The 18,794-nt window shown below is 37.8% G+C and overlaps 2 protein-coding genes across 3 annotated transcripts in view; both read left to right on the plus strand.

Annotated features, from left to right (window-relative positions):
* The window catches only part of Rad54b (RAD54 homolog B), a 75,206-nt gene that overhangs the window by 23,115 nt on the left and 33,297 nt on the right, over window positions 1–18,794 (plus strand). The window contains exon 1 of one of the 2 annotated variants that reach the window (XM_036178199.1): window positions 6,614–6,688. The exons of the other annotated variant lie outside the window; for it this stretch is intronic. Coding sequence (XP_036034092.1) covers window positions 6,676–6,688 — 13 coding nt within the window. The 5' untranslated portion in view covers window positions 6,614–6,675. Of the gene's footprint in view, window positions 1–6,613; window positions 6,689–18,794 lie in introns of those variants that run through there. 2 annotated transcript variants of the gene reach the window in all.
* On the plus strand, window positions 664–8,019 carry LOC118577680 (fibrinogen silencer binding protein). The gene is made up of 2 exons (XM_036178201.1): window positions 664–1,130; window positions 6,179–8,019. The coding sequence occupies exons 1-2, from the start codon at window positions 757–759 to the stop codon at window positions 6,702–6,704; spliced, it is 900 nt and encodes a 299-aa protein (XP_036034094.1). The 5' UTR covers window positions 664–756; the 3' UTR covers window positions 6,705–8,019.

Here is an 18,794-nt window from a genome sequence, read left to right on the forward strand (position 1 = left end):
TATTACAGATAGGATAATAAAGCATATTTTTATCTGATTTTTATATCTAGTATTCAATAAAAATTTCTCCTTGAATAACAAAATTATGCAGGGGATACTGTACACTGAAATGAAGAGGAAGCTTAGCTTTACTGCAGTCTGAGCTGGTGTAACCTAACTAGCTAGAGGATATGCAATTCCTGATTGACAGCAGGACCAGCAGTATGCAGATTTTGTAAAGGAGAACACCCAGCCCAGAAGCAGTGATTAGAGCTCTGTTAGGAGTCACTACACTCACCCCTCGAGTCTCCTAGTTCTCGGTCTACTAGATTTGTAAACAAATAGCACAAAACAGTTCCTCTTTTGTTTTTATTAAAGTGATACTGCAGTGCTGTTTCAGCCCATCAGCCAGGCATACATGTGTGGAAATTTGATAGTCTCACTAAATTAGCTAATTTTAAGCTATGTCCCTTGCTTATCTCTAGACCTTTGTGCATTTAAATCCTATCTCGAGCCGCTCTCTTTAAACACAAGTGTTTTGCTTGTGCTTTCCTGCCTTCTGTGAGAAGCTTTATGTAGGTCAGGCTTGGCTTAAGCAGCTTTCCCAAGCCTGCGTCAGCTTAAGCTGGAGGAATTTTAATAAGCCCTCCCCTGTAGGCGTGGGCCTAAATGGGGCTAGCCTAGTTAAGCCTGATCTTTCTGTTTGTGAAAAGAGCTGAGCAGAGCTGAAGGCTGCATGGTGGATTCAGAAACTGCCTACTTAATTTCAGAAGAACAATGGTAGGGAAGGCTAGGTCTTCCAATTTTACCCTGTCTGAAAAGCTTGATCTGCTAAGCCTTGTGAAGCCATATGTGAGAATTCTCGAAGAACACACTAATAAAAATTCAGTAATAGTAGAAAAGAATAGATGTTGGGATGTTATAGCAGTTAACTATAATGCAATTGGAGTAGACCGCCCTCCTCGAACAGCACAGGGCCTACGCAGCCTTTACAAAAGGCTCAAAGAATATGCCAAACAGGAGCTATTGCAGCAAAAGGAGGCCCAATCAGATTTTAAAAGCAATATTTCCGAGCCAACCAAGAAAGTTATGGAGATGATTCCCCAGATCTCCAGCTTTTGCCTGATAAGAGACAGGAGCCACATACAAAGGTAAGCTTTATTTTATTTTGTTGTGGGAAATGATGGCGCCTCCTAGCTATTGGGCTCTGGCTTAGTTGTGATAGAGATATGCATAGTAAGCATCCCCACAAGGGGAGCCATGAATAGAGTCTTTGTTTTGCTTTCTTTAAAAAAAAAAAAAAGAAAAGAAAAGAAAAAAAAGTAAAGCTATGAGGAATTTTTCTGTTGCGCTTGATTTAAACTACTTTTTACTGTGTTCTCCCTGTTTCATCGGGCACTTTCTGTAAGTAAAGGTTAGGGAAGAATTAAGGGGATGAAGCTTGTGACATCACTAAATAAACTTGTTAAAGACTTCAGTAGCATATACAAAATAATGAGTTTCATCATGACATTTTCATACATATGTATTATTGTACTTTTGACTATATCTCAAACTTTTTAAGCCTTAAAATTAGATTATTTGCTTTTGTGATACATTATTCTTATTTCAGATTACATTTCATTGAAATGGGTTTCTTGAATTTTTTTAATATAAAATTTGTATGAAGTTAGTAGTTTTGGAGCAAATGGAAACTGTTTTTTATGAATCATTACTGTGTACATTTCCTGAGTATGTGCTGAACTAACAAAACTAAAATCAAAGTTATTAATGACATGATTGTGTATGTGAAGACTTTAGTTTTTCTAATATGTTTGAAATAGATAAGATGGAAACATTAACTAAAGGAAGTCAATACCTAATTAAGAGATTACATAATAAAATAAAGTGTAATTGATTAATGGTCTAGTTTCACTTTGATATTGGGTCATAGGAAAGGATAAGCTTTCTCATACTGCTCTATAAGTTATAAAACTCAGTTTTAGTAAGAGCAACCTGGGTTAGGGCTTGAAAACAATTTTGGGTTAAGTTTGTTCTTTATGATTATTTGTCTAGGAATCTTAAAAGCTGTTACTTGTGACTAATTCAAACTTTAACTCTTGACATAGATAAAAATGGCAGCTCCATTCTTCTACCAATCAGTTAGGGTAATTTAAACAAACTGTAAACTCTTTGTTTGTTGAAGGGCCTTTCAAACAAAGCTTCAGTTTGCTCTAATGCTCTGGAGAAGCAGAGTGTAAGCAGAGTTGCTGATTACTTGTGGAACTTGAAGTTAGTTAGGAGAGAAACAGGAGGACTGCTTCAGCTGAGCCTGTCTGTTGCTTTGGTAATTTATTAGGAAATATTGTCGAGCTTTCTATCTTATCCTGCTTACTTTTACTTGACAGCATACATTTAAATAGCACCCCACTTGGGGATCCGGGACATGGCTATGCAGTGGGTTAATTCTTGGGGCTACAGGTAGGAATTTTCACTGTTGTGAAAAGTGATGAGATTCTGTGTTGGATGGATAATAATTTCTGCAGTAAAATTGTTTGACACTGCACAACTTGTTTTGAATTTTGCCTCTTTCAAAAACTGCTTAGAGAAAAATAGTTTTTGTATTACTGGCATAAAACTATACCTTTTGGGTACTAAATTTAGATTTCCATAATTTGAAACTGATACATAAGGACTGCTTTTAGTTAGTTGGCTATTTAAAGAAATGCAGTGAATACAGAAGAGAACATTAGTAGTTACCTGTTTATATTTTGATCATTAACATAAACATACACATGTGAGTTTTTGACACACCAATATTTCTCTGATAAGAATGAGTTAGCTGATTGTATATTTCTGTATCTGTTTAAATTGCACTGTTGATTAGTTTTTTAAAAATGAATATAAAAAATATACCACTTATGTTAGTACCTACATTGATATTTTTCTGCTAGCTTATTCATTTAATATACTTCTGCATTTAGTGTGCTTATACATATTTAGATGAGATCATCACAAATCTTAATTATCCCAGAAGTTTATAAATCTTTAATTTTGATTATATTTTATACAAATATTACTATTAATTTGATTGGACTCTCTACTAGAGAATTTTACTGTATGTGTTATATATTTTTTGAATTGTCTATTCTATTTTGTAACTTATTTTACAACTTAGAATGGTTTTAAAATTTTTTATGTCTCTCTGAAAAGCAGATTATAATTTATGTTTTATAATCTTTTTGATCCTCTAAATTTAGACTTTTAGTTTTCAGAAATTTTAGTTCTGTTCATCTTTCTTAAGACTTTCTCTAATGTTTTATTACTTATGTTTCACCAAAATGGAATGGATAATCTAGGCATAAGCATATTTTTAATTTGTATGGGAGTATAATACCTATATCTATATGCTACATACTACTTTGCAGTAGAAATTATGAAGACAAATTAAAACAATTTTTATTTATAGTTTTAACCTTCTCGTATCCCATGCTTTAGATCAGCAGTTCTCAAACCTATAGGTTGTGACTCCTTCAGGGATTGCATAGCAGATATCTTGCATATCGGATATCTACATGTGATTCAAAACAGTGGCAAAACTACAGTTAGGAAGTAGCAATGAAATAATTTTATGTTTGGTCCCATAAATAGTCTTCTACCATCTTCCTCAAAGTCATCAGCTTTTATGGTTTGTAGATCATTTCAGGAGAGCAAAAGCAGAAAATATCAAATGATTCTTTACAGCATTTTAGAACCTGAACAATATAGGGACAGTTAATGTCTCTTTGAGAACATTAAAATGGCTTTTCTGGGCTAGTGAGGTGGCTCAGTTGGTAAAACTATTTGCTGCCAAGCCTGGTGACTTGCCTTTGATCCTAGTACCTACATGGTGGGAGGAAAGAGGAGAGAACCAACTCATATATTGTGTTCTGACCTCCAAATACATAAAAATAAATAAATGTTTTTTTTTTTTTTTAAAGGTTTTCTTTTTCTTTTTAAACTTTTGCTAAGTCTGGGGCGATGGTTCTGTTAATCAAGTACCTGCCACATAAGCATGAGAATCTGAATTCAGACCCCCAGAACACATGTAAAAAGCTAGACATGGCACTATTCCCAGCATTGAGAGGACTTGAAGACAGGTGGATCCTAAGTTCATTGGCCACTCAATGGATGGGCTTCCAGTTCAGAGAGACTCTATGACTCTACCTCAAAAAAGGGGTAGAGCGCCATGGAAGAAAGACACCACCTGACATTGACCTTGGGTCTCTGTGGGTCCTACACTCAATGTGTGTACACAACACACACAAACACACACACTCACATGTGCACTCACAAATTGGCATTTCTTTATCTTACTTTGTATAGTATTTGTAATTTTCCATCATCGTAAGAGCCTAATATTAAATTTAAGAACAGAGGTCTAGGGATGTAGAGAGCTTGCCCAGTGTGCCAAGCGATGCCTTGACTCAATTATCAGCACCACAAAACAAAATAGATTAAGGATGGAGGAGCCCTATATGTATATATAATTAAAGTCATAGTCTTAGTCATTTTTGTATAGTTCTGAAACTATAAAAAAAAAAAAACCACGTTGTGTAGTTTCAAATCATCATTATTTTTTTTTTTCTAGCAGTTGAAGAAAGGCTTTTATTAGGGGCCAGGAAACAACACACATACAGCAGGCACACAGAGAAAGACCAAGCAGAGAGGGAAGGAGCAGAAGAAGCCCATTTCTTGAGGGCTAGTTTGTTTGTTTGAGTCCTTGAAAGGACTTCCTTCCTTGTTTTAGGGTTGGTGGAGTTGAAGAAAGACAGGTTGGCTGATTGGCCCACAACTGTAAACATGTTCTGATCTGGCTGTGAATTTGTGGAGCTGGTCCATCAGCAGCAGGGGCCCTACCTGCAGGAGAAAAAGCCTTTGTTTTAAGCTGCTAGGCTTCCTTCTCAGATCCAGAGGGTGAGGAGGAAGCCAGCCATCTTAGTTCACCATCATTACCTAGGCTGGACCCCTGTCCCTGACTTTCTGCCCATCAGGGAATTGTCTGACTTCTAGTCCTCCCTTCCACTTCCACCAGCCACTGTCATCTGCTGAAGGTCACTTGTGTTTGGTGGGAGTGGGTGGAAGTGGGGGACAAGAAGAGGCTGGGTGTGTGGAGTCCTCTTTCGGTTGGGATTGGTAAATACACAGGGAGGAGGTGTGGAGAGGGTGTGTTATGGTACAACAGCTTCACCCCACTGTCAAGTTCTAAACAAAACTCACACTGAAATCATGACAGAAACACAGAAAACTGTGTTACTAGAAAAATGGCTCAGAAGTTAAGAGCACTGGCTACTTTCCCAGAGGATTAAAGTTAAATTCCCAGAACCTACATGGCAGCTCACAACTGTCTATAATTGTAGACAGCCTGGGGGGGGGGTCTCTTTTCTTTTCTTTTTCTTTCTTTCTTTCTTTCTTTTTTTTTTTTTTTTGAGATAGGGTTTCTCTGTGTAACAGCCCTGTCTGTCCTGGAACTCACTCTGTAGACCAGGCTCACAGAGATCCACCTGCTTCTGCCTCCCAAGTACTGGGAGTAAAGGGGTGTTCCACCACTGCCCAGCCAGCCTAGGGGTCTTGATGGGGTTCATTTTCAATGCCAATTCAGGAGTTAAAAGACATGAAAATTCTTGAGCTGTGACAGGCAGTCGACAGCAACAGTAGAACCAGCAGTGAAGAAAGGCTTCTTGGGGGTGAGGAGACACACACATATGCAGCAGACACACCAAGAAAAGACGCTTTAAAGCGGGGACTTGGGAAAGCCTCCCCTAAAAAGAAAATCCCATGGTCCCACGTTGTTGTTGGTTTTGTTTGTTTGTTTTTTGGTTTTTTGAGACGAGGTTTCTCTGTGTAGACATGGCTGTTCTAGAACTCACTGTGTAGACCAGACTGCTCTCAGAGATCCTCTTGCCTCTGCCTCCCAAGTGCTGGGATTAAAGGTGTGTGCCGCTATGGCCAGCTCTTTTATTTTTTGACATAGAGTATTGTAAATAGCCCAGGCTATCCTGGAATTTGAGATTACCCTGTCTCAGCCTCCCAAGTGCTGGGGTTGTAGGTGTATGCCATCATCCTCTATTCAACGATTTATAGTTAAGTGTATATTATTATGAAATATTAAGCATATAAACCTGAAATTGTTCTGTAAATTTGTTGTTTATAATGTGTTTTTTTTTTATATGTGCTATAGTGCGAACTTGGATGAGTCTGCTCAGGCTGGCACCAGCTCGCTGCAGGTAATGGTGGATCACCATCCTGTCGCTATTACAGTAGAGGTGAAGCAAGAAGAGGACATTAAAACGTCCCCTCCACTGGTTCCAAATCCTCAGCACAATGATGCTATAGAGCAAAGAGAAGAGCAGGAATTAATGCATGCCGTGGAAGAACCCTTGTCTCCATCACTCTCTTCTGTTGATATGAGAATGACATCATCTCCATCTTCTATCCCAAGGAGAGATGAGTTTTTTCATCATGAAAGTGGAGAGCACATTAGGTCTCTGCTAAGATGTGACCCTCAGGTCCTGCAAATGTTAAAAGAGGAACATCAGATAATTTTAGAAAATCAAAAGAATTTTGGATTATATGTTCAGGAGAAGAGGGATGGATTGAGAAGAAGGCAGCAGCTAGAGGAGGAGCTGCTAAGAGCAAAGATTGAAGTGGAGAAGCTGAAAGCGACTCGCTTACGGCATGATCTGCCCGAGTATAGTAGTCTCTAAGAGATTTTTCAGTATTGCAACTTGATAATTTTAATTTTGTCAGAATTAATTTGGGAGTATCGTGAAGCTGAGCATATGCCCTATTAAAAAATCTTGCTAATCTCTCTTATAAAAAAGCTTTTAACATGATTTTCTTTTCCTTTCTAAGCCTATTTTTTTTTTTAAAACACAGTTTTCTAAGTATTTAATTTTCTCATTAGATACTAAAATTTACTGATTGGTTGATATGGTAATTCAGCTTATTTCCTTCCCTCAATTTTTTCCTAAGACATTTAACTGTTGGCCTTATGTAAGATCTTTTATTTTTATTATAAAAGAAATAAGACGAATAGAGTTGCATATGGTATATAAGCCTGTAATCACAGCACTTGAGAGGGAAAGGCAGGTCAGAAGATCAAGGCCATCCCAATTTCAAGGTCAGCCCGTGCTATGTGAAATCCTGTGTCAAACAAAACAAAATTCATAAAACTGTATAAATGCATAAATAGTATTTCAAAGAATCTTCAACAGTTTTAGTTACAACTTTGAAAGTTAGATTTAAGAGAGAGAGAGAGAGAGAGAGAGAGAGAGAGAGTTGGATTAAATACCTAATAAATGGTAAACACATACCTTTGTCGCTGAGCTACATCAATAGTCCTATATTTTCTTGTTTGGAGACAAGATCTCACCCTATAGCCCTGGGATTATAGGTGTGTGCTATACTAACAGTAACAGCAAACATATATTCATGACATTGGTTTTGTCTTTATCTTTGGAAAGAGTGGGTTAGACTTTAGAGACAGAAGATGCTTGGAAAACACTTCACTTTAGAGGCAATAAAACTGAAGTCAAGGAGGATGCCATCATTGTTCCAGGCAGCAAAGCTTTTTATAGTAGAGTGAGCATCAGTACTAGTTTGTTTTCTGGAGGGAGCAGGAGGTAATGGTGGTGGTAATTTTTTTCCTTATTTATCTATAGAAGTAAAAACCTCAGAGAATTACTTAATTAGGAGAACTTATTTAATTAGAATCACCTTTTGGGTTGGAGATGTAGCTCAAGGGGAGAGGACTTTCTGGTGTGTTTGAGGTCCCTTCTCCAGGTGACAAAAGAAAACTTACTTTTATACGTGGTTGGGTTATGAAGTCTAGGGTGTTGTGGCACTACTCCACAACTACCCTCCCTCCCTTTTTTGTCCTGCTAAAAGAGATCAGGTCTTTTTTATTGAAAATAGTGCATCTTTTGACCATGTGATTAAAATTATCTTAATTCATTTTAAATGTTTTTCTTGAAAATGTTTCCTTCACAGTAAAGTTAGAGTTAAACAAAATGAAAATAACAAAAATCTTGTTTACATATAATTTAACCTGTAGTTGTTTTTTTTTTTTTTTTTTTTTTTTTTGTTTTGTTTTGTTTTGTTTTGTTTTTACAGAGCTGTCCTGGACAGCTCTGTAAACCAGGCTGGCCTCAAACTCACAGAGATCCACCTGCCTCTGCCTCCTGAGTGCTGGGATTAAAGGTGTGCACCACCACCGCCCGGAAACTTGTAGATTTTTAGAAGTATGATTTTTAAATATTGTAGTATTCATGGAAATAAAATCTTGATTTTTATAAATCTTACATATTGAATTTATGTTAAATATTTAATATGTGTCTTACATATTTGATTTCCAGTTTTTGCTGAGATTTTGATGAGGAAGGACTTTAAAAAGCCAGGTTTTCGGATGGAGCAGGTAGAATTTCAGAAATCCTGGGGATAAGGGTGCTTGATGTCAGAGTGAGCTCTTGCAGAAACACACGCAGAGTGCGATGGAGTGGCTCAAGGTGTCCAAGCACAAGCTTGATAAGTCAGGAGGTTTTGAAGTGAGGCTAGGGAGAGTTTGGGCTTTTGGTAACTTGAATGACCTGGAACATATTATGTAGACCAGACTGGTCTCAGTCTCACAGAAATAATCCACTTCCAGGGTGCTGGATTAAAGGTGTGCCTGGTAGACATCTTTCTTGACACATTGGGTAGCTTCTGTTTAGTTCAAGTTGAAATTTTACTTGCAGGAAAACATCAGAAATCTGTATTTTGTGTGAAAAATTCCAGGTTTTAAATGTTTGCAAATCATTCAGAATGCTTTTAAAACAGTTTAGTTATGCCTCCTCCCTGACTTCCAGGCTTCCAGTTGGTGGTGTTGAGTGAAAAACCCAGGCGAGGATGTGGCTGTGGCTCTCCTTGTGAAGTCAAGGCTTCAGGTTCTATCCACAGCACAGCAAACACAGTAGAGTTAAGACAACAGTGTCAGTCCTGAATTGGAGGATCAACATTATGTTAGCTCCTTAGAAGTGTAAATCCATCTAGTGAATCAGAAACTAGGGTGGGGTTCAGCAGTCTGTGAATAGTGTCCTCGGGATTGCCTGTACCAGCTAAAGGTTCAGAATTGAACTTGGTGCTTGAAGCATGACAGTCTCCGCAATTCTCACTGAAGAGGAATGTGGGTTAAATGTCAGTTGTCAGCAAATATGGATGACATTAGATGCTGTTTTTAGGGAGTCAGATCTAACTGAATATAAAGTGAGAAGCTGTTGAAGGCTTTTTGATTATAGAGAGGATATGATTAAAGATGTGAGTTAGGAAGAATGCTATCAAATATAGTGGTTATAGGAATAAATAAAGTGAACTTTTAGGGTACTAGGTTAATTTGTTTAATTTCTCAGTGTTCAAGGTCATGATATATTCTTATGGCAGTTTGCCTTTTTAATCTGTGCTATGACTTTCATTTGAAATGTAATGAATCTTCTAATGTGAGGTAATATATTTTATATATAATTTTAGTAGACATCTATAGTAGAAACCTTTTTGAAATTATTGAAAGTAAGTTATGAAGTATAATTCTCATTATTTCAGCATGCTACCACTCAGACTTGGCGATAAACATTGAGTCTGAGTATTGACTTTGTATAGAAAACCCACTTACAAGTGTCTGTAGAAAACTAACTCTTTGAAGTGTTTCTAGAAAGTAAGTCAGTATTTAAAGAATGTTCATCTTTTTTGATGGTTCTCTATTCAGTGTGGAAATTAAAAAAAAAATAGATGGCTTTGAAAATTCCTTTGTTGTACATAAAATAGTAATGTAATCACAGTTTTCTCTGGCATTGTTCAAATTTGCTGTTTCCTTGTGTCAAGGGACACAATTTTTTAGCAGTTAAAGGCTGTGAAGATTAATAAACCTATCTTCTTTTTGTATTTTAAATCCAGAATTCCATTTATCAGAGTAAACTTACTGCAGTTTTTTGAGTCAATATTGTTTTAATTGTAAAAGTTATAAAACATATAATTCTGCCCCATTCTCTAATTCCTTCCTTTATATACCTGTTTATGAAAATATGAAAAGCATGGTTTATGAAAATACCCAAGTAAAGCAAAAAAATCAGTCATTTGGCCACAGAGTCTTTCTCGAGGCTGTTGTAGAGTATGGCAGGGGGATGTTGAGCTAAACTCGCCACCTCTTTCTTTGTGATAGTGCGTCTTTGAACTTGAGGACTATCTGTGACCTGTGAGCAGATTTTGCTGAGGATGGGTTTCACTCAGCGAGTACTGAGGAGGAAGCTGGGCCTAGGGACCTTATACAATGTGGGAAACCCTGGCAACACAGGGTGGTTATTTTGTTCTTGTTTTAGGTGTGATTCTAGAGATACTTCAAATGTGGTAAATGATTATCTCATTTGATCTCCCTTTTTTAAAATTTTTGTTTTTCGAGCAGGGTTTTTCTGTGTAGCCTTAGGTGTCTTGGAACTCACCATGTAGACTAGACTGCCTGCCCCTGCCTCCGAGTGCTGGGATTAAAGGTGCGTACCACCATGCCTGGCTTTCATTTGATCTCTTAGTAATTTTGATAGTGGGTAGTTTTTGCTCCTTTCCTAGCTTATCTATATGAACTTAAATGGGTATATTATTATAAAATATTCTAAAGTAGATATGACATATAATGGTATCCTAAGAAAAGGTAAGCTTTTTTTCCCCTTTTTTTCTTTTCTTTTTTTTTCTGAGACGGGGTTTCTCTGTGTAGCCCTGTCTGTCTTAGAACTTGCTCTATAGACCAGGCTGGTCTCCAACTCACAGAGATCCACCTGCCTCTGCCTGGAGAGTGCTGGGATCAAAGGCGTGTGCCACCACTGCCTGGGCGCTTTTTCATTTTTAATCTAATGAAATAATAAAAATAAATCCCCTTTTGATAATGAGGTGACAACTTAAATAATTTTATTTTTGAGTTGCTCTACTTTGGTTTATCTTTACTCACATAAATGTTTAAAATATGAGTTACAGCTGTGTGCTGCCTTTTAGTGTGATGTCATTTAAATAGACATTTAACTCTCTTAGAGTGCAGTGAATTATGTTGATTGTATTATACTGCTGCTGTCGGTGGTTAAGTAAATGCTTGTTAATACATGCTTTTTAAGAATCAGGAAGTAAGTTATACTGATTTGTATACTCTTTTTGGTGCCATAAGTCAGAGTTTAGTATAGTAGAGGTAAAAGTTTTTGATGAAGCAAACTTGAAATAAAATTATCTAGAAGACTGTAATAGATACCAATTATATTGTATCTAAATATCATACTTTAAAAAAATCTTAAGGTCCACAAATTCTCAAAGTAAAATATTTGGTTGTAAATACTTAAGAAGTAAATGAAATATAGTACATAGTTTATAAATACAGGAGTAAGTTTTTAAATTAGGCAGTCTAATTAACGTGAACAGAATTGTGCTGAATCTTTGTATACATTTTTGAGATACTATCTACATTTTTTGGGTCTAAACATGTGCTTTCATTCAGTTCTTTTAAATAATATATTAAGTACCTGTGACCCCCACCAGGATGATTAGTGTATTTTTATAGTCTTTTGAATTGATTAAGCTAGTAGGTATAATTTGAAATTATATTATTTTTTCAATTGCTTTGTAAATAATGAAAAATAAATGAGTAAATGCAAATAAAATATCACTCATCAGCTCAATTTACTTATTTTAATATTTATTTTTGCTTTTGAGACAGTTTAATGTAACATAGGTTGGCTTTGAACTTCCTGTTTACGTATAGATGACCTTAAAATTTTTCCTATACCTTCTGAATGCCACCATGCTTCATTTAGGCAATACATAGGATCAAACCCAGATCTCTTGCATGCTAGCCAAGTACTCTACCGAATGAGCTAGGTATTCAACATCTCCAGCTCCAGTGAATAAAGTGGATGAGTCATAAGAGCTATGTTTTGTTGGTGTTTGAGTCTACTTGTTAGAAACTTGTAACTCCAAACATTTTATTAACCAACTGCTCAGTCATACAAAAAGATTGAAAGAGTTTTGTAGCAAATATTCATATGCCTACCTACCACGAAGAGTCTACAATCAATATTTTGCAAACATGCAGGAAGTCCTGGGTTTAATCTCCAGCCTTGGGAAAAACCGAAAAGATTCAGATGTTACCACATTACCACAGTTCCCACTTACTCTTTGCTAATCAATCTCCTCATATCTCACCCAACCACTGTTAATTGTTTAAAATCCTACATAACCAAATATGATGGTTAATGACTTTAATTCCAGTAGTTGGGAGATTGAGTTGGAAACGTCACAACTTAGAGGCCAGCCTGAGCTATATGTCAAGACCCTGCTCAAACAAACAAACATAACATTAACCTGTTTTAGAGTTTCATGTAATTTCTAATTATTGCTTAAAAAAATAACCTGTCAGTGCTGGTTCATTTTATGTTAACCTGACACAGGCTAGAGTCATTTGAGAGACAGGGGCCTGCAACTGAGAAAATGCATCCATTGGATTGAGCTGCAGGCAAGCCTGTAGGGAATTTTCTTAATTAGTGATTAATGTAAGAGGACCCAGCCCATTATGGGTGGTGCCATCCCTGGGCTGGTGGTCCTGGGTTCTGTAATAAAGCAGGCTGAGCAAGCCATAGGAAGCAAGCCAGTAAGCAATGCTCTTATGGCTTCTGCATTAGCTCCTGCCTCCTGGTTCCTACCCTGTTTGAGTTCTTATTCTAGTTTCCTTCAGTGATGGACTATGATGTGGAAGTGTAAGCCAGATAAACCCTTTTCTCCCCAAGTAGTATTTGGTCATGGTGTTTCATAGCAATTAGCAACCCTCACTAGGACACTATCAATGTTTTAGTATTCTATTTTTTCCCTCTCTCTTATTAGTAGTTCATTGCATTGTTATTGTAGAATAGTATTCCACTTTATAAATCTTGAGTGGAAATAAATATACTTTTATTTTACACTTAACACTTGAACTTGGACATTCACTATTTTTTTTTATTAAGAAAAGAAAGTTATAGGTAATTTTTAATTCGAAGCTATTTATATATTACTGTACAGTTTAAGAAAATTTTAGAGGGAGGTGGTGTCACACACCTTTAATCCCAGTACTTGGGAGGCAAGTGGATCTCTGAGTTCCAGACCATCCTGGTTTTCAGAGTAAGTTCCAGGATCGCTAGGAATACACGGAGAAACTGTCTCAAAATACCAAAAGAAAAAATTTATGTGTATGGGTGTTTTGCCTGCGTGTATGTCTGTGCCCCATACCTGTGCTTGTGTCTGTGGGAGCCAGAAGAGGGCATTTGATTCCTGGGATTGGATTCGAGTTACAGATCCTTGTGAATAGTCCTCTAGTAGAACAGCCAGTGTTCTTGGCCACTGGGCCATCTTTTCAGTCCTCACTGTTTACCATTTTAGTGTCATGAAAGCTTTCTTGGAGCGAGTGTTGCGGCTTAGTTTATAGAGTGCTTACTGAGCATGCGTGAGGCCCAGGTTCAATCTATAGCACCACACATAGTATGTGCTTTTTTTCCCTCTGTAATCCCAGCACTCAAGAAAGTAGAGGCAGGAGGTCAACGGTCATCATTGGCTAGATTTTGAAGCCAGTCTGGACTACACGACTTGTTTCCTTACCTACCACCAAAAAAAAAAAAAAAAAAAAAAAAAAAAATTCTATTTCAGTTCCATGTTATTGCATATGTGGTGGGTTGACTGAGAAGGGCCCCCCAGAATCATATATTTGATTGCTTTGCCCCCAGTTGGTGGAACTGTTTAGGGAGGATTAGGAGGAGTGGACTTGTTGGAGGAGGTGTGTCACTGGGGATAAGCTTTGAGGTTTCAAAGGCCCATGCCAGACGCGGTCTCTCTCTTTCTGCCTTCTACCTGTGGATCAGGATGAGGCTGTCAGTTACTGCTCCAGCACTGTGCCTGATTGCCATACTTCCTGCCATGGTGGTCATAGACCAAACCATAATTAAGAACTCTCTTCTCTAAGTTTGGTGTTTCTTCACAGCAGTAGAAGAGAACTAAGACAGCATATTTGAAGTTATGGAAGTCTTGGCAATTTTAATAAAAAAATAATCTGTGGGAATTTTAGTTTTGGAATTGATTACATAAGTCACTTTACATTTCTAACCTGAATATTTAGAATTGTTAAAACAGAAAAGAATGTGAAAGGCTTGGGCTTAAAGATATATACTTATGTTATCGTATTCTTTTTTTTTTTTTTTTTTTTTTTGTCGGAGCTAAGGACCGAATCCAGGGCCTTGCGCTTGCTAGGCAAGTGCTCTACCCCTGAGATAAACCCCCAAGCCCATGTTATTGTATTCTTAGGAATCCTTCCTTATAATAAAGTGCCAAGGCTGGGTATGGTAGCACACACCTTTAAACCCAGCATTGAGGTGGATCTCTGTGAGTTCTGTGTATTGAGATGAGATGCCTGCCATTAATAAGAAATTACCTTATTTTCCTCAAGACTTGGTTTTACCCTTTTCTGAAAGGCCCTTAAGTCTCGTTTCTTTTCTTTTTTTCTTTCCATCTCTTTTTTGTATTGATTTAGGAAGTATACTCCAGGGTCTAGGAGGAGCTAGAATGGAATGGATTTCAGAAATAACAATTTACTGTGATAGTGGAATTTTGGGGTGGTAAATGAATGTTTTCTGTGATAAAGGTTTCTGGGTGGAGGAGGTTCTGCTCCTTGCTGCTGTCCCCTGTGGTCCTCATTGTACTCTAGTCCCTCATCCTTTCCCTTCCCTGACCTGTGAGGGCTAATGACAGAAGGAGAAGAACGAAACGTTGATTGTGGTGGTCAGTTTCAGCTGCATTTGCTAGGTGGGAAGTGCACGTCTGTGAGGTAGGTATTAATGTCACTTTTTTCGTGTGTATGTATGTGTGGTATGGATTTTCGTCTTCTTGTGTGTGTGAGCGTGTAAGCATTAGCATTTGGAAGCCCAAGGTTGATATTGGGTGTGTTCCTTCATAGTTCTCTAGTTATTTTCTGAGGCAGCATCCTTCACTGCACCCGGAGCTTGCTATTTCAGATAGTCTGGCTGGCCTGCTTGCCTTGGAGAACCTCCTGCTTCTGCCTCAAGATTGATTGCAGGTGGGTGCTGGGAGTAACTCTGGTCTTGAAGCTTCTGCAAGTGCTGTATCCACTGAGCCGTCTCCCCAGCTACTTCACTTCCCTTGTGTAGACTTGCCAGCCGGCACAGAGGACTTGCGTACTTTGTACTAAGTTGGTGGACTCTTGCGATCCAACAGGCAGTGTGCTTCTGGCTCCACGGTTCGTGTTCATCTGCTGCTCTGCAAAAGGAAGGCTATACTGCAGAGCTTTTGGTTTTAAAAGTAATTATAGGGGTTGGGGATTTAGCTCAATGGTAGAGTGCTTGCCTACAAGCGCAAGGCCTTGGGTTCGATCCTCAGCTGGGGGGGGGGGGGGAGGAAAAAAAAGTAATTATAATTTTTTCTTTTCCAGAATTGCAGAATTGAATTTTCCTTTTTCAGGAATGAGAGCTTTGGACATAACAATCATGTTTTATAGATTCCGAGAATTTGATCTTCTATATTTCTTTCCAGCCATTTTCTTTCTTTTGGAAACGAGGTCTAATTGTGTAAATCCAGGCCAACACAGAATTCGTTATATACGCTGGTCTTTAGCTGTTGACGCTCCTTCCTCAGCCTTCCAGACCCTGCTGCCATGCCTAGCTGTTTCCAACCATTTGATAAGGTGTCCCTCTAACTTTGGGCAGTGTGAAATGTTTAAAGAGGAATTGTGTTTTTCTCCTGGTGATATGCAGAAATTAGAAGAACGAACAAGTTTTAAAGTTGCAGTGTGTTTTTGCTCAATGTGTTGTGACCGCCACGGGTGGGAATTATGTGGAAAGAAAGAATCACACCCCACATTTAAAAAATATTTTTATGTGGATGGGTGTTTTTTCCTGCATGTTTGTCTGTGCGCCATGAATGTGCCTGGTGCTGGTGGGAGCCAGAAGAGGGTGTCAGGTCCCCTGGAACTAGAGTTGTAGATAGTTGTGAGTCTCCAGTGTGGGTGCTGGGAATCAAGCTGAGGCCCTCCAGAGAAGAGCAGCAAGAGTTTTCAACCTCTGAGCCATCACTTCTTCTCCCACAGTTTTTTTTCCCCACAGTTCAGAAACTGATCAAAACATCCTTCTTGTTATAAACCTTAAAATTTTTTCTCAGTACAAGCTGGCCTGGAACTCACTATGTATCTATCATATGCTACCCTACTACTTGAAAATCCTCTTGTTTTCATCTCTTGAGTGGTGAGGTGGCAGGAGTGGGCCAGCATGCCCAACCAATAAAGTCTTATTTTAAAACCAATCAGTTTTTCTAACTAAAAATTGATAGATTGATACAATGTTGATAAAATTTAGGTATGCAAACCTTGTTAGCAAAATTGCATTTACTAGAAATGATGGATATGGCTAGACCATGAGTTTGAGATCAGCCTGGGCTACATAGTATGGCCTGTCCTAAAAAAGACAAGGGATATGGTTTAAAACAGTGGTTCTCAACCTGTAGGTCATGACCCCTTTGGAGTCGAATGACCGTTTCACAGGGGTCACCAAAGTCCCTCAAAAAACACAGGCATTTACATTATGATTCATAAAAGTAGCAAAATTACAGTTATGAAGTAGGAATGAGAATAATTTTTTGTTTGGAGGTCATACCATGGGGAACTGTTAAAAGGTTGCGTATTGGGAAGGTTGAGAACCACTGGTTTACAAAAATACAATACACAAAAGTTACTGATCAGATCTTGGTTTTGAACTTCATTTTGAAAGTCATTGATCCGAAGGTGCCAAGCGTTTCAAATGAAAATAGAAATGAACAATGGAAATGAATTGAGTTCATTTTCTAAAGTTAACTTTTTCGATGGGAAGTAGTTTTTAGATACTTAAAAATATGAAGTAAAAACATGCCTAGAGTAAAAATATCAGTTTGGAAGAATACCTGTTTGGGTGATACGTTAATACATAAAAGAAAAGCCCTAACACATCCTACAACAGGATCTCTGTGCTTTCTTCAGTGACAAAAGGAGGATTTCTAGCAAGAGGACTATATAGCCATTTCCATTTAACAATAGATATTGGAGATAAACATGGAGTATAGATTTGGAGACTAGAGAAGGCTCTTGTGGGTGTGGTGGTGCATGTCTATCATCTCAGCACTCTGGATGCTGAGGAAGGAGGATCGATCATGAGCTCCTGGCCATAGCGGGAGGAAAAGCTGTTGGTACAGAGGCATGGACACCACAGGAGGATCAGCTAATTTAATTAGGTGTGAGTGAGAGTAGAATGGAAAGAATGGACTGCCAATGCATTGAGACAGTGGAGGAATTCAGGAAATTCAGAGGGGTTAAAAAGCAAATGGGGGTAGTATTTCAAAGAGGAAGTGATAGATGGATGCACTCTGTTTAGGACTGAAAATTAGCATGTTTATTGACAGGTTATAAAATCTTTATCAAGTCAGATTGAAGCAGTTGACTGGGAATTTGAAGTTGTGGCAGTAACTGGAGAGTTGGGACACTTGAAAAAAATCTATTTTTCTCTGTAATGATCTTTTGCATGGTTTACTTTGTTGAGAGCTTCTTATAACCTTAAAACGTATATTTTTAGATATTTTGTTACCAATATTCAAGTTTAATGTTAATGAAACTATTTCTACTGATTCAGGTGGCAGAAGGGATTCAGTCTGTATGGCAAAGTACACTTTGAATTAATATGTATAATAATATTTCAAAACACTAAAACAGTTATTTGGAATATCCCAAATTTGCCTTTCAGTCTATTCTGGCATTATTTTTATTTTGCTTTATCTTTTGAACTTGTGGTAGTTTTACTTGTTATAAAAATGTGCCATTCTTAAGTGGTCAGTTTGATTTTTTTCACCCACATAACTACAATTCATAACATGGTCTATCCTGCCTTTATCCGGTCAATTTTGTCAACTCCAGAGGCAGTGATCACTCTCTGGTTTCTGTGAGGTCATACTGGGAATGTTTTTGAGAAACATTTAAAAAGCACAGGCTTTTTAAAGAATAATTTTGCTTCCTGATCATGTACTACTGAGTCCCCAATCTGACCTGATTTGGTTACTCTCTAGTTAGAGTGTTTTAATTCAGTCTTATCTGTGCTTGGTGGTTTACATTTGTTTTTGTTTGAGAAATAATTATATCTTACTATTTAGCAATTTCACTCACTTCTGTGACATCAGAGCCTAGCCGCCTTTAACACCAGCTATTTGGGAGCCTGATGCAGGAGGATCGCAAATTCAAAGTTCAAGGCCAGCTTAGACACCTTAGTGAGTTCTTTCTCAAAATTAAAAACAAGGAAAGAAGAAAGAAAAAAAAAAGAAAGAGAAGTAAAGAAAGGCTGGGCTGTAAAGCACATGCTTACCTGGCTCTAATACCACAAAAAACCAAAAATTGTTGTAGAATATTATTTTAAGATGTGTTACTTTTGTTTATGCTGTGGACTATTTTTTAATGATGCAAAGATGTGTTGTATTATTTTATGTTGCATTTGTTGAACTCTGTGAAGCTGTGTTACTGTGCCTGTCTAAAACACCTGATTGGCCTAATAAAGAGCTGAATGGCCAATAGTGAGGCAGGAGAAAGATAGGTGGGACTGGCAGGCAGAGAGAATAAAGAGGAAGAGAAATCTGGGAAAAGAAGAGAGGAGGAGGAACAAGAAAGGAGAAGGAGAGGAGGATGCTAGGGGCCAGCCACACAGCTATGGAGTAAGAAGTAAAGAAGGGTATACAGAAGTAGAGAAAAA

This window comes from Onychomys torridus, chromosome 2 (genome assembly GCF_903995425.1).
Source record: "Onychomys torridus chromosome 2, mOncTor1.1, whole genome shotgun sequence".
Classification (NCBI taxonomy): domain Eukaryota; kingdom Metazoa; phylum Chordata; class Mammalia; order Rodentia; family Cricetidae; genus Onychomys; species Onychomys torridus.